The sequence below is a fragment of the Apteryx rowi genome, unplaced genomic scaffold, assembly GCF_003343035.1.
Source record: "Apteryx rowi isolate R43461 unplaced genomic scaffold, aptRow1 scaffold_252, whole genome shotgun sequence".
NCBI lineage: Eukaryota > Metazoa > Chordata > Aves > Apterygiformes > Apterygidae > Apteryx > Apteryx rowi.
The window spans coordinates 790,618-804,471 of record NW_020448886.1 but is presented as its reverse complement, the minus strand read 5'-3'; the positions used below and the strand labels follow the sequence as shown (position 1 = coordinate 804,471).

The 13,854-nt window shown below is 39.1% G+C and overlaps 1 protein-coding gene across 1 annotated transcript in view; it reads left to right on the top strand.

Moving 5' to 3' along the window:
- The window catches only part of AASS (aminoadipate-semialdehyde synthase), a 33,340-nt gene extending 19,486 nt beyond the window's left edge, over positions 1-13,854 (top strand). The window contains exons 15-23 of the mRNA XM_026067048.1: positions 388-498; positions 1,820-1,928; positions 2,385-2,525; positions 4,381-4,548; positions 6,845-6,940; positions 9,540-9,655; positions 9,826-9,914; positions 10,234-10,410; positions 11,258-13,854. Coding sequence (XP_025922833.1) covers positions 388-498; positions 1,820-1,928; positions 2,385-2,525; positions 4,381-4,548; positions 6,845-6,940; positions 9,540-9,655; positions 9,826-9,914; positions 10,234-10,410; positions 11,258-11,376 — 1,126 coding nt within the window. The 3' untranslated portion in view covers positions 11,377-13,854. The remainder of the gene's footprint in view (positions 1-387; positions 499-1,819; positions 1,929-2,384; positions 2,526-4,380; positions 4,549-6,844; positions 6,941-9,539; positions 9,656-9,825; positions 9,915-10,233; positions 10,411-11,257) is intronic.

The following is a 13,854-nucleotide window of genomic DNA, read 5'->3' as shown; positions in this document are numbered from 1 at the left end:
GCAAGATCATTGTAATGCAAGCTTTTTCAAGGGTGGTTTTCATTTTGCATCTTCTAAACCTCTAGCATGCCTGTTTAGAAGGCGGCCTTGAGAAGAGGTCAGTGTTTTGTTTTTTACAAGGAGAAATGTGGTGAAAATGCTATCTAAAGAAAGGCTCCCCTGTTGCCTTGCACTCTGTTTTGAGTGCAGACAACAATGTTCTTCTGACAGGGTAGCATTTCACTTGTGCAGGTGTGAAACTACTCAGGGCAAGGCAGGTATAGCAGTCTATGGTGTTTACCGGCCCTCTTTTACAGGCATACAAAAAAACATTTGTGAGTATCTTTCCAGTGAAAGCATAAGTAACTGGTTGGATTTTGATGTTGCGTAATTCTCTTTCACTTGTAGCTTGCTGCCTTATTCAGCACATCCTTTGGTTACTAAGAAATGTATTAACCACAAAGTGAACTTGGTAACAGCCAGCTACTTAACACCAGCTATGAAAGAACTCCAGGAAAGGTAGGTATGAGAGTAGCATCTCCCTGGTTTTCCTTCCTTCTTAGGTGCATTATCTAAATATCTTGCAGTCTGTTAAACTTGCAACACCTCATGAGTTACTGTTGTCTGCACTTTCTCTCCCTTCCTATAAAGGAAGACTAAGTAATTTCAGGGAAAATTGCGCATGGAGACTGTGGCAAAGCAGAGAAGTGAGTGCATGCTCCAGTCTGGTCAGAATAGTGCTCTAAACACTGGAACATACTGTTCTGCATTCTCCATCTTATTGCATGTCAGTGTACCTTTCCCTCTTCCCCCAGCCCTGTTGTACTATTTGGAGGAGCAGCTGGGCTGTCCTGTTGTACCAATGACAGCAAGCTTGTCTGTCTTCCTTCATATTCCCCTCATGAAAACTTATTCTTGACTTATTGTATCCATGATGACATCCTCCCTCATACCACCTTCTTTTGGACAGGCCTACCAAATAATCTCAATTGGTGACAATTCTAACTAATAATATTTCTGTTGTCCTGCTTATTGTATGTGCTTGAAAATTGCTTATCCTTCTCCCATGGCTTTATTAATGATTAATGGTAATGTGTTTTGATAAATACAAGAGGAAATTTGTCTGAATTGTCATTGACGTTCCTCTGAGTCACAGTACTGAAATCTTTGGAATTACTTTGAGTGACAGAGCTGTGTGTCTGCAAATAATAAAACAAAGAAAATTAGACAGGTAGAGACCCAATAATGCAGACAATGAGGGAGCTTCAGGGGCATCTCCTCTCCTTTTTGCTGTGATGCCAAGGGATTTTCTAAAAAAAATTACAATTTTCATTTATAAAAATACAGTACAAAGCGATTTTTAAAATAAATCACCTCAGTTTGTGATAATAAGTGATCTGCTTTGGGAACTTAGGGAACTATTAAAAAGAAGAAAACCCAAATGCTTGCCATTTGGGAAAGAAGTCTTTTTGATCTGTGTCTCCCTTCCTAGGGCTGTTTAGGGCTATTATGACTAGCCCTGTTCTGTCCTCTGTATAACTACCTTCATGCATTATGGTACCATCCAGGAGAATCTGGGATACAGAGTAGCTGGCAGATCTTCTCCATCAGTCCCTAGATGTTACAGCAAACTGGGAGAAACCAAGGCTACACTGACTCTTAGGACAATTGGAACTGCTCAAATTTCAACATCTGCTTCTGTTTTTTCCATAAGCTGCAGATGGAGCCCAAGATTTTCCCTGGTGAGGAAGGTTCAATGGGTCTTTCCTGGTCAGATTTAATGAACAAAAGGCCTGTAATTTTGAATATTCTGACAGTTCTTCATTTTTGTTATTTTTAGTGTAGAAGATGCTGGTATTACAGTTATCAGCGAAATGGGTTTGGATCCTGGTCTTGACCATATGTTGGCGATGGAATGTATTGACAAGGCAAAAGAAGTTGGTGCTACGGTAAGGCTGACAGCTGGTAAGTAGTTCTGCCAAGATTTTTGTAGTAAAGTTGTTCCTTTAACAGCAACCTGTTCATGGACATGTCAGAGGTGTTTTGGATTCTGGACACCTTGTGTTTTCTGATGTTTGGAATTGTGTGCCAACTAATCCAGTTGGTAAGAGCCCATCAAATAACATGACTTTGCCCCAATGTAAGTTTTGGTTTCTTCTCCTTTATGTACAGTCCCTGAAATCTGTCAGATTGACACCATTGCTCAGTGAAGTTCTTTTGGGTTCCCCTGTCCACCTGCAGATCTTCTGTCTGATTTGGCCCTTAGGGGAATAATATCAACAAAAAATTTAAAAACTAAGGGGAGCCCTGCAGGGTGACTCTGTACTGCTTCCATCCTGTGGCTGCCTTCTGTTCCTTGTTTCTTTTCTGTGGACAAATCTGACTTGGCTTTTGAACACTTGCAGATTGTATCCTACACTTCTTTCTGTGGTGGTCTGCCAGCTCCGGAGCACTCTGACAATCCTCTGAGATACAAGTTCAGCTGGAGCCCACAAGGAGTGTTGCTGAATACAGTCCAGTCTGCCACATATTTAAAAAATGGAGAGGTGAAGTACTCCTAACATTTCTATTTAAAGACAGGCAAAGAAGGTGGTGCTGGGCTAAGGAGGTATAAGGTAATGTGTTTACTTTTAAGCCAGTGACAATCAATTGCCTAAGTGAGTTGCATACATCACTTATTCCCATGTTTGGAGTGTTATGGTGCCTGACTGCTGCCGGGTTAATTCTTCCTATATGGAATGTGATGTCAAGTAGGGAGCATGTGCCTATACACTAAGGCATTGGACTGAGATTTGTGTTCTGGGTTGGGTTTCCATCCCTGTCATATATTGCTTTTGCCACTTAATCACTCTGTCTTTGTGTCAGGTAAACAAGGGTGAGAGTGCATCCTTCTGCTTGCTTTTCTGTCTAGTCAGATTTGTAAACCAAATTGCATCATTCTGTACTTGCACAGTGTTTAGCAGAATTCCTAATTTCCTTTTACTTTGGTACAATCTCTAATACCAATAATAAGTTAATAGATGTCACTAAGTAGGCTTTGAAAGGTGGTTTATATAAGTTCTGCTTTGCTGTTCTTGCAGGAGTCTTTAGAATAGATTTAACCCAGCAAATGTCATTACATCCATTTTATGGAAAGATTTAAACTGTGATTTGTGTAAAGCTATTGCAAGCCATTATCAAATTTCTGCTTTCCAGTCCTATCTGTTTGATCACTCCCACTTGCTCAGAGTAGTTACTGAGGAGGGGCTCTTCAAATGTCAAGGAGACTGCCTTGTTTAACCACCCTAAAGTTTGGTTGATTATCTAAACCTTTTGATTTGCAAAACTGAGAAATCTTTTGAAAGATGCTTTATCATGACATTCTGGTGCTGTAGTGTTCTTGCTTCACTGAGAAAGGAGGAGAGGTTCAGGGACTGTGAATTAGATCTTTATTTAAAAAAAAAACACATCACTATAAGTTTCAGATGAAAAGGTCTCTTAGGAGAATATGGGAATGTTTCTTATTTAATTCTGACCTGGATCACCCATTGCTGGGAAGAATTAGATCATACATGTGAATGACTCATTATGAGAACACTATGTGAGCTTGTCAATAAATGGTGGAGCTTTTTCTCCCCGCGCCTAAATCCTTACTTGTCTTTGATTGTTGTGCAGGATTCTTCCACACTTGTGTCTTGCCTGACAAGCACAGTAAGATCGTACAGCATTGCTGCATGGTTGCTTTAGTCTGCCTTCTAGAAGGAAACCTTGTCCCTTTGCTCAGAAGCCACAAAATGAGTTTATGTTGATGCTGCATGGCAGAACTATGCATCAGCTGCTTGAAGGAAGCAGGGTTCAAGGCTTTAGTCAGTAGTGATAATAGAACTAGTCAACCTTATTTTTGTTTCCTGTCAACAGTATTCTTTCCATGCTTTGTAACTGCAAGTAAAGATATAGATGGGCAGCAATTTTGTACTGGTGTGATATCAATTGATTTATTTTAATCTTACAAAAAGGGAAAATTCTCTTTACATTTGTCTCCTCCTCCAAAAAAGAAGAAAAAAATTGCTCATAAAAGCAAGGAGCCTATGGGCGGAATATCCCCTCAAACTGGTGTAGTTTGGAGAGTCACTCCAAAATTACACTAATATAAGTGAAATGGGAGCCTGCAGCCTTCATATGAGTGCAGCAGGAATAAATACGGTGTATGAGAAGGAAGTGGTTTGTTTTAGCCCTTTGGTTAGTAAATGGTTGACATGGTTCATGCTCCTTCATCACACGATATGCTTAAATGCTTGTACAACTGCTTTATTTAGGTTAGTCCTTTGCTTGCCCCAGAAGCACACTTTGTATTTGCTATTGTAGAAGTAAATTAAATTACAGCGCATTGAAATAATATTTGTGTTCTTTCACAAAATTCAGATTGTCAAAATTCCAGCTGGAGGAGCGTTACTTGATTCTGTTACTTCAATGGATTTTTTCCCAGGATTAAATCTGGAAGGTTTTCCTAATAGAGACAGTACAAAATATGCTGAGCCATATGGTATTCAGACAGCTCACACTTTGTTAAGAGGCACCTTAAGATACAAAGTAAGTTTATTTTTATTTTCCTCAAGAAATGAGTATTGTCATTGCTCTAAAAACGTGCATTTAAAATTCAGCCTTTTATGGCTTTGTATTTGCTATTTAGGAGCTCTCTCCACTGTCTCAGTTGAGAGAGAATTGTGATGTAGCTTTACTTTGTGTATTTAACAGCTGTTATTGCAAAGCAGAAAGAATAATTTTGGCAGTTTAGGTAAGCTGATCAGTTAGCTTGCAGAGTCTTTTTTCCCCTCTGGCTCTGTGTTTGGTGACAGATCAATAGAAGACAAAAATTTGACAGGTTTGTGTGAGGCAATAAGTTTTGATAGTAGGTATTTTTAAGAATTGATCCAGTCTCTTAAAGTTGATACAAAATTGAATTTATAATTCATTACTTATGTTCTTACAGAAAGCATAATGTAAAAATCTAACAGAAAATTGTGTTTTTCCATGAAACTGAAAGAGCTTTTCATTAAGTAACTGGAAATCTTGAATTTCAGCAGCTTTAAAATTTTGGTCAGTCAAGTAAAATGTTAAGGTGAATGTGTTTTCCTTATAGCAGATAGGCTTTTTGCCTTCCATTTGTTAGCCGCATAAAACAAAATCAAAATTGTATTTTCGTTTCTGTTTTCCCTTTTGGACTTCTTTTTTATTGTTATTTTGCTGGTCAGTATACACTAACAGGGAATAAGTCTTCTAAAAACATATTGAAAACTTGAAACAGCTTTTATGGATGTCTTGATATGTCTGTTAAATGTTTATGTTAAGGTTTAAGTTATTGTTGTTAAGTTGTTATTGTATTGTTGTTAAGTTATTGTTGTTTTGTACATGACATGAGGAAAGATGTATTTGTCTTTTCCCCCTTAATTGCTCTGTTGCAATGCAACAGGATTTTTCCTTTTCTGGTGGGGGGAGGAAGGGAGGCTTGCTTAACAAAAGAAGATGGAAGGCAGATGTGGGGGAATAAGGGTTACAAATTGCAATAGCTCTCTTTTTGTCAGTCTAGATACAATCTCTTGTTCAGAAGCTCTAAAAAATATGTGGAAGGGATCTATCTCGTCATGAAGTCTTAATATGACAGTATCTACTCTTCTATTTGGTGCCTGGTAAAATTTTCTTCTTTTGTATAAGTGTTAGCAGGAGGAAAAAAAAATGGCAGAGTGGCATGAAAAGGTGTTACCAGCTGTGCTGCAAGAGAGATGTTTCTGTGGATACCGCTGTTTTCTTAACCCAAAAAGCAGGTCCGCCACTTGGGGTTGGCCTGATGTCGGCAAGGTTGTGCGGATGAGCTCGCCATGCCGCTACCTGTGTGGTACGTGCAGGCTGAATGTGGTGCCGAGCAGGGCAGAAGTCAACGTCGACCCTCTGCACACATGGCTCTGTTGCTGAGCAGAGAGCAGTCCATTCAGTGTGGGTGCTCCCATCTCTCCCGAGTGCCTTTTATAGACTGAGTTCATACAGCTAATGGAGTCAATTTAAAAAGAGGTGTCACAGAAGGATGTGACTGCATATCCATCTGAGCTAATAACCCAGTGCTGGTGGAGGTGGCTTCTGGGTATAATTGGCCCTCTCCAAGTGTCCTTTATTTCCACCATCCTATTCTTTACTGTGTTTCTAGTCACTTGCATGTGAGTGTTTTCAGGTATACAGCAGCCTTGTGGGAGTGCCCTTGTTGCTGCTAATGAGAAACAAACAAAAATGAACAGAAACCAGCTGAGACTTTTATCGTGCAGCCTATTGTCCCTGTCAGTGCTTCTTAAATAGTGTTTCACTTCTATCATGGTTGTGTCTCTGCTATTCCCGAAGAAAAAGATACCAACACATGTGATTCTAGGAATTCTGATCTTGCAATTAGTTTTTCTGACGTCAGTACAGTTATGCTGATGTAAAACTGGGGTGAGCTGAGTCCAGACTTGGGCCCTCAGGCTTCAGTAGTTTGTTTATGGGCCAGCTGGCTGATACAACCCTGTCTGTAATGACGTGCTTTAGCCTGGACTAGCGCTGGTCAGCTTGGCCCTTTGATCTTGTCAACCAGTGATGCTTGCAGTGGAAGTATTGATGGCAGAATAATAATAAATCATTAAACATGGTATTGGAAAAAAAGTATGGGGTGGTGGAGGGGCTGGAGAAGGTACCAATCTGAGGCAATAACCCTGTTGGCATCATGTTATTGTGGCTGTCTTCCCATGAGAATAACAGTTAACACTACCATGGTTGTGTCCACCACCACACTCAAACCAAGGAGAAAGATCTACCTCAGTTTCAAGTAATTATGATTTTTAACCATGTTATGCTTTTATTTCAGGGATATTCTAAAACTATGGGAGGCTTTGTAAAACTAGGATTAATTAACCCAGATCCTTATCCTTTGTTAAGCTCAACCACACCACCTCTAACCTGGGTGAGTATAAGATTTATTTTGATCATCTGCTTTTCTCTATTTTAGTATTTTTTCATATTGCTAGGCTTGGGTGTGCTAAGTGATGGAATTGTACTGCATCCTGGGCTTCTCTGCTTTTCTTGCCTAAAGAAGCTGAATTGGACATTAGGAAAAACTTCTTCACTAGGGAGGTAGTGTAGTCAGGAACAGATTACCCAGAGCAACTGTGGAATCAGTGGAGGCTTTCAGGACTCAGCTAGATGAAGCTATGTCTGTCTTGACTGAGTGCTGGCAACAGTCCTGCTTCAAGCAGGGCGTGGGGTAGATGAACTTCAGAGGTCCCTTCCAACATTTTTATGAATTGTCTTAAATTTTCTGCTAGTCAGAATCTAGACCTTGGTGCTGTGAGTTTGCAGCATCCATATTGGTATTGGCCCATGACCTTCACTGTAAAAGTATTTGTTAGAGCATCAAGAAGTAAGAAATCATGCCTCAATGAGTGCACGAAAATCTTTTTTTCTATTAAAACTCCGTGCAAACATTTTCTTGTCTTCTGTTATCCTGCTCTGCTGTCTTGCTTACAGATGTCTCACTTCATCTTAATCCCATTAGTTCCACAAAATCTTTGTTGTCTCTTAGGTTGCTTTTTCAGAGATAGTTTCCACTGACTTTGCAAGTGTTCATCTGGGCACACTAACAGGTTCAGGCAAATTGTGTCATTTTTATGAAATGTCAGATGTGTCAGCTAGGGAAGTAGTCCAAAGTGTGTTCTTCCCTTATGTTTTGGGTTACCTGTGAGTGATGCTTTGTGAAAGAATGATGGAGACAGTCACAGTGATCTTCTAAGTGCAGTTAGAGAATAAAACTGACTTTTAACTCTTTCGCAATCCTGACATTAGTCACTTTCTTTTCTTTTTCTTTTAAAAAGACATTTAGAAGGAGTAAATAGGGGTTTTAATCACTTTCCATTGTTGGGGAAGCTCATGCTCTCCATGAAAAATTTTAATTTTGGATTTCCTTTGCCTTTGTTTTGTCAAAGCTAAATACTCCTAGAGCTTTGTTTATGATATGTGTGGGCTTCACAAATAATTTAATTTCACCAGAGAGCATAGTTATTAGAAAAGAGTGATAACTTGAGGCAGCCAAGCTATGACTCCTATAACGTGCTGCTGCAGCATTTGACAATCAACATCGCTGTTGTCTCTATAGGCAGAGCAGGAAACTTCATTTTACAGTATGAGGTAGAGAGCTGCATTTACAAAGAACTTATTACTTGTCAGGTCTCTGTTTTCCTCTTTCTTGTGAGAAATTCTTCTTGCATTTTGCAAGCCCTTGAGAGACTGACTTTGTTTACTACTCAGGCAAATGCACAAAATTGAAATCGGTCTTCTATTTCCTTCTTTGTGCCTTTACCAGCATTTATCTGGAAAAAGATACCAGGTTTATGCTGTGTGATGGTCTGAAGGGAACATAGTATTTTTCTGATGATGCCATTATTTCAAGTAAAGAATATCTTGAGTATTCTCAAAACCAGAGACTACGCAAGGCGAAGAGGCCCAGTCTTGCTTGTCTCTGACTAACTGAGAGGGCTGCTTATCTTCCCAAACTCCAGGGAGCTTTTGGGTTGATGTTTGGGCTGACATTTCAGCAATGCGTCTGTTTCAGTAACTGCAAAACAGGTCACCCACATCATAGAATAGGTTAGGAATGACAACTCTTTTTTTTTTTTTGAGCTTTTTGTCCACTTTCAGTTTTAGGTTTGGTATCTTCAAGTTTTCTTTGCAAAGATGATTAGAATTTCCTGTCATTCTAGCCACACTAAACAAGGATATAGTGTAACATAATCTGTGGAAATAACTCTGAACTCATTAGTTTCACTGAAAAGCTTGTTTCAGCAATGTTGTTACATCATGGTACTTTACTTTTATTTCCTTTGCCTTTTATTTTTAGTTTTCCTGTAAGTCACCTAGCCTGAGGACCTGAGCTTCTGAACTGGCTCTGCAGTTCTTGTTTGCTTCATTTCTTGTTAATACCTCCTTTTATTACTTGTCTTGATGTGAACGAAGCAAGCAATAATTAGCATTTTCTTAGCATACAATGCCCTTCAGATATGCACAAAAATCTTCAGAAAGCATTTTGGTAATACTCTCAGGATTGCCACAGCCTTGTTCATCTCATCTGTCTGTTTCCTTCCTATTGAAATGGGCTTCCTCCACTTCTAGACTGATAGATAATCTTAGGTTCTTGACTCACTGGCTGTCTCCAAGTGGCTTCTCTTTCACCCTAACTTCCTCCCAGTGTTCCCTGTTTATGCAGATTTCTATGTCCCTTTTTCTCTTAGAGAAAAAGGAATACAACTAAAAAGTAGGAGGAAGCAGCTGAGGGGTGGGAACAAAGTGCTTTAGGAAAAGATCACCCCCATTCTCCTTTGCTGTGATTAAATATCCCAGTCAAGCTCATTTTCCCCATACATGTAGGCTGTCTTCTCAGAAATCCTGGAAATTAACTGAGCTTAGTGGAGCAGTGGGTTCTGGAAACCTTGACTGAAAAGGAGTGGGAAGAGATATCAAGCCTTCAGCTATAACCAGCTCTTCAAACTTTTTTTTTTCTTTTAATACAGAAAGAGCTCATGTGCAAACTGGTTGGAGTCAAGCCTTCTGCTGAGTACAGTACTCTTAAAGAAGCAGTATTTAGCAAACTGGGAAAGGACAAAAGTCAGCTGGAGGTGGTGGAATGGTATGATGTGTCACTGTTTTTTAAAGTAAAAAAAAAGTTTGCAGTCTTACTTAGTTTGGTCCATGTTAAAACTGTTAAACTATTACGCTGAGCAACCTAGGGAAAATACAGAGCTGAAGACTAAGCTGTTGATACACATTGGTACCAGTCTGTCTCATTTCTTCTGCCAGGTTAGGATTACTGGGAGATGAACCAGTTCCAGCAGCAGATTCCATTGTGGGGTCACTTGCAAAGCACATGGAGATGAGGCTGCCATTTGGTATGTGAGAAATTCTGCTCCATTTCATAATTTTGACTGGAATAAACCAGTATATCCTACCAACCTTAATTTTGTTAGTGTGTGCACATTATGTTTCTTAAAGCCTTATGATTATGTTCTCCATTCCCCTTATTTATCCTTTAATTTCCCTGTTACAATTTTTGTTTCACCTTCATATTTTATACATCTTTATAGCCTTTATCTCCACTGTAAGTCAGTTCCCTGATGTATGTGATGTATATGCATAGTGCCTTGCTCATCAGAAACCTCTTCTTGGTATGATTAGAATACAAGTAATGAATATGTCCTTTTCTTTTAGGCACTGGAGAGAGAGATATGATTGTTATGAGAAATGAAATAGGTCTCAGGCATCCTTCTGGTCATCTGGAAGACAAATTCATCAATCTGGTTGTCTATGGTGATAACAATGGATACTCTGCGATGGCTAAAACAGTAGGATACCCCACTGCTATTGCTGCTAAGATGGTTCTAGATGGTAAGTGACTGTTCAGCCTTCAGTTAATATAGTCATATCTTTACCTCAGTAACAGTATTTAATCCCTTCTGTATCTACCTGCCTGTAGAAAGTGAGAAAGTGGATGTCTAGTGTTCCTAAAGTGTTTGGAATTTTTTTTCAAATTTATCAAACTTTTCCTGTCTCCTTTACAGAAGTGTTTAATCTCCATGTTTGGGTATGAATATTTCAGTCACTCTTCTTAATTTACTTCTTAATCTATAGAGATTTCTATTCAGTTAGACTTAAGTGTTTCAGTGGTATACAGAGGACCTTTGGCATGGTAAGTTACACTTCTGTTTCTCTCAGGAGGTCAAACTCACAGTGAAGCAAGCTAAAATATACCAGTGCTGAATAAGCTAGCCGTTTCCACTGCTACTTTCCAGATTGGTTATGCTTGGGGCATACTACCTGATCAAGTTGTGTATATATAAAGAAGCACACTCTGCCTGGTCATCACCAAGTTTAAGGACAATAGTGTGGTTTCCCTTCTCTTGGTCTTAACCTTTGAATCTTCATTCCTCTCCTAGCTAATTGAAATGAGCAAAAACTGTATTTTGATTTTTCTGTACTTGCTATTTTGTTTAAAAATAACTTTTTAAGTTCTCATGCTCTTCATCAAACCATGGAATTTCACAGATCTATGAATCAGATTCAAACTATATATGAGATTATGTATGTCAAACTTTTTTCCTTATTTTTGTGATATAGTACTGACGCTATGTGAAAGCAAATATAAAACCTGAGTCACTAAAACTGCATATTACACTATAACTGCAAATTGGTATTTGCACTTAATACTGTTTTTTTTTTTCTATCTTTATTTCAGGTGAAATAAGTGCCAAGGGCATGGTTATACCCTTGACGAAGAATATTTATGGACCAATACTTGAACGTGTTAGGGCAGAAGGCATTGTATATAGTACTCATAGCATTATCAAGCAATAACTGGAAGCAATGGATTGAATTTGCTTTTGGTTTTGTTTGCTTTTTTGCCCCCTTTCAAGAATCTCAGTTTGAACAGTTAAAGACAGCATCTGCTGTTTCAGACACAAATGATGCCTTCTATAAAACCAATTGCCTGACTTTAATATAGTAACTAATAAATAACACATAAATGGTGGTATTTTCCCTTCAAAACTGGGACTTCGATTATTTCAGCTGGCTGGCACTGCTGATTTTGGACCTATCAGACAGTGGCCAAAGACTTTTGCTGTCCCTAAAGCCTTTGACTGTCATACTGTCATGTACGTGTTTTAATATCAATCTGATCTTTCCTGATAAGAACATATCTTGGGAGGATTTTTTAATTGATAGAGCTTATCCTCTAAGCATATAGGGTTATTGTCAAGACAAAATTCAGCTGAAAGGGAAAAACAGTGAATTCTGTTGTGAGGGAAAAGCCTGATTAATGAATTCCATTGATTAAGTTTGATTGTTCATGTGGCATACAGAATTTGTTAAAAAAATAGAGACAAAAGTGCTAATTTAAATCTTGTTGTCCCATTCACTTTAACAGTATTTGTGGACAGTATCTGTGAACTTGTGAATATCTTCCCAATATGCAAGAAATAATTTAGAAATTCTGCACAACTAGCAAATAAGAACCTGTTAAATCTTTAAAATGTTCAGTTGTTAATATTTGAAACCTAGATCTTAATATTTGTGGAATACATCTCTTTCTTATGAATGTAAACTTAAAAATAATTGGAGGAGGGAAGAAGTTTAAAACAACAACAAAAAACATAAATACCCTTCACATTACATAGTGAAAGCTGGTTGCAATATCTTGAAATAACTACTATTACATGTTGTTCTTTGCTGTTAGAGAGCACATTAGCATTTAACTCTGCAGCTAGGAAGGGCATTCTTGAATACAACGTAGTTAAAATGCTTAGAAGCCCCTCCAAATAATGTTTACTCTTTCAACTTACACTGTTTGCCTAGTCCAGGTCAAGTACTGGTACAAAGGGAATAGACTGTGTAGTATAAACAGCTTTGAAATGCAATAGGCTGAGAGGCTTAAATCATTGCTTTTTGAGTTAGCTTCTGTCCTTTTTCTGTCATGCTTTTGAATTGTTGATTTGGGAGCCTATATATCCTGCTCAATGCAATACCACTCTAGACTGATGGGAGTTAGCATCAAATGAGCTGGGATGCTGGCAAAGTGCTGTGCTGCACAGCTGCACCAGCCTGAGTCTAGCAGCAGTTTTGCTGCATCAGGCCAGTGTTGAACTTGGCAGAGCTGATTAGCCTGAGTGCTGTACCCCTCTGACAAAACAGCAGTTGCTTCCTTCCAGTTTAGTACGGCTTCTCTGGCTTTAGCTCAGGGATTTCTACCCTACTTTGCAGTGCAAGCATGACCTAGACTTCCACCAGGTAGGTCTGCAAGGCACAGTGCTTTGTTCAGATACCGGTTGCTCTTGCATTTGACCTGTGCAAACTGTCTGGAGCTCCCCTTCTCTAAAGCTGATCACTGATTCTGGAAGCTGCTTTCAACTTTGCTCACAAACATGCTTTGCTGATAAGCGCACAGCCTTTTACCTTCTGAAGAGCACACTACTATTTCCACAGTCGCGAGAGACTGGAATTCCTGGTATTCTTCTGCCCAGTAGGAAAAGCAGCCATAACAATAGCTGAAGTTTTGATCTCCAGTCTCCTTACTCAGGATTTGGGTTTTCTTTGTGCAGTACTATGTAATGAAATAGCAGCTGCAACAAAGATGGTGAAAGAAGAGGAAGTGAAAGGAAAAGACTCAAAGGCAGAGTATAATGTCAAAGAGGAGGGCTTTTTACACCAAAGAACTGAATGTTTTTGTGCTGTCAAATCTTGGTTCTGTTACAGCGGCCATGCCTGTTCTGAGTAGGGAATGAAATCCTGGCTCTACTAAGTTGTTCTGTTTCCCACTGACGCTACAGGCTGTTGATCTGTTCTTGGCTTGTAGGCATATCTATGGAAGGATGGAGTTGGGAAGGCACGTTCCACTCCCTGCTGCCTCCTCCTTCCCTCTGCTAGATTAAAGGCCTACATATAAGGGTTAAAATTAGCCTGGGATCTACTAGTCCCTTCCAGTCCGAGGCTTAGTGAGACCAGGTTTTCGCTCAAGAATGCTGTTCCGTCTTGTACTCCACAAATACACACACAGCTGTGGAGTTCTGTGTCTGTGTATACGCACCTTGCCTGCTTCTCTGCCCAGGAAAAATGGTATGCAAACAATATCGGCTTTTTTTTTTTTTTTTTAGTCTGTAACGATACTGGAGCATAAAAGCAATGAGCACTACAGTGTGTTTTGTTCAAGAAACACGGCTACGAATTTTGAAAATTTTGTATCAGAATATATTTCTGTTTCCCAGTGCAATGCTGCTTTTGGTTTTCCAGGTTTAGACTTAAATAAATTTATTGCTCAGCTTTTGTATGAAAATTAGA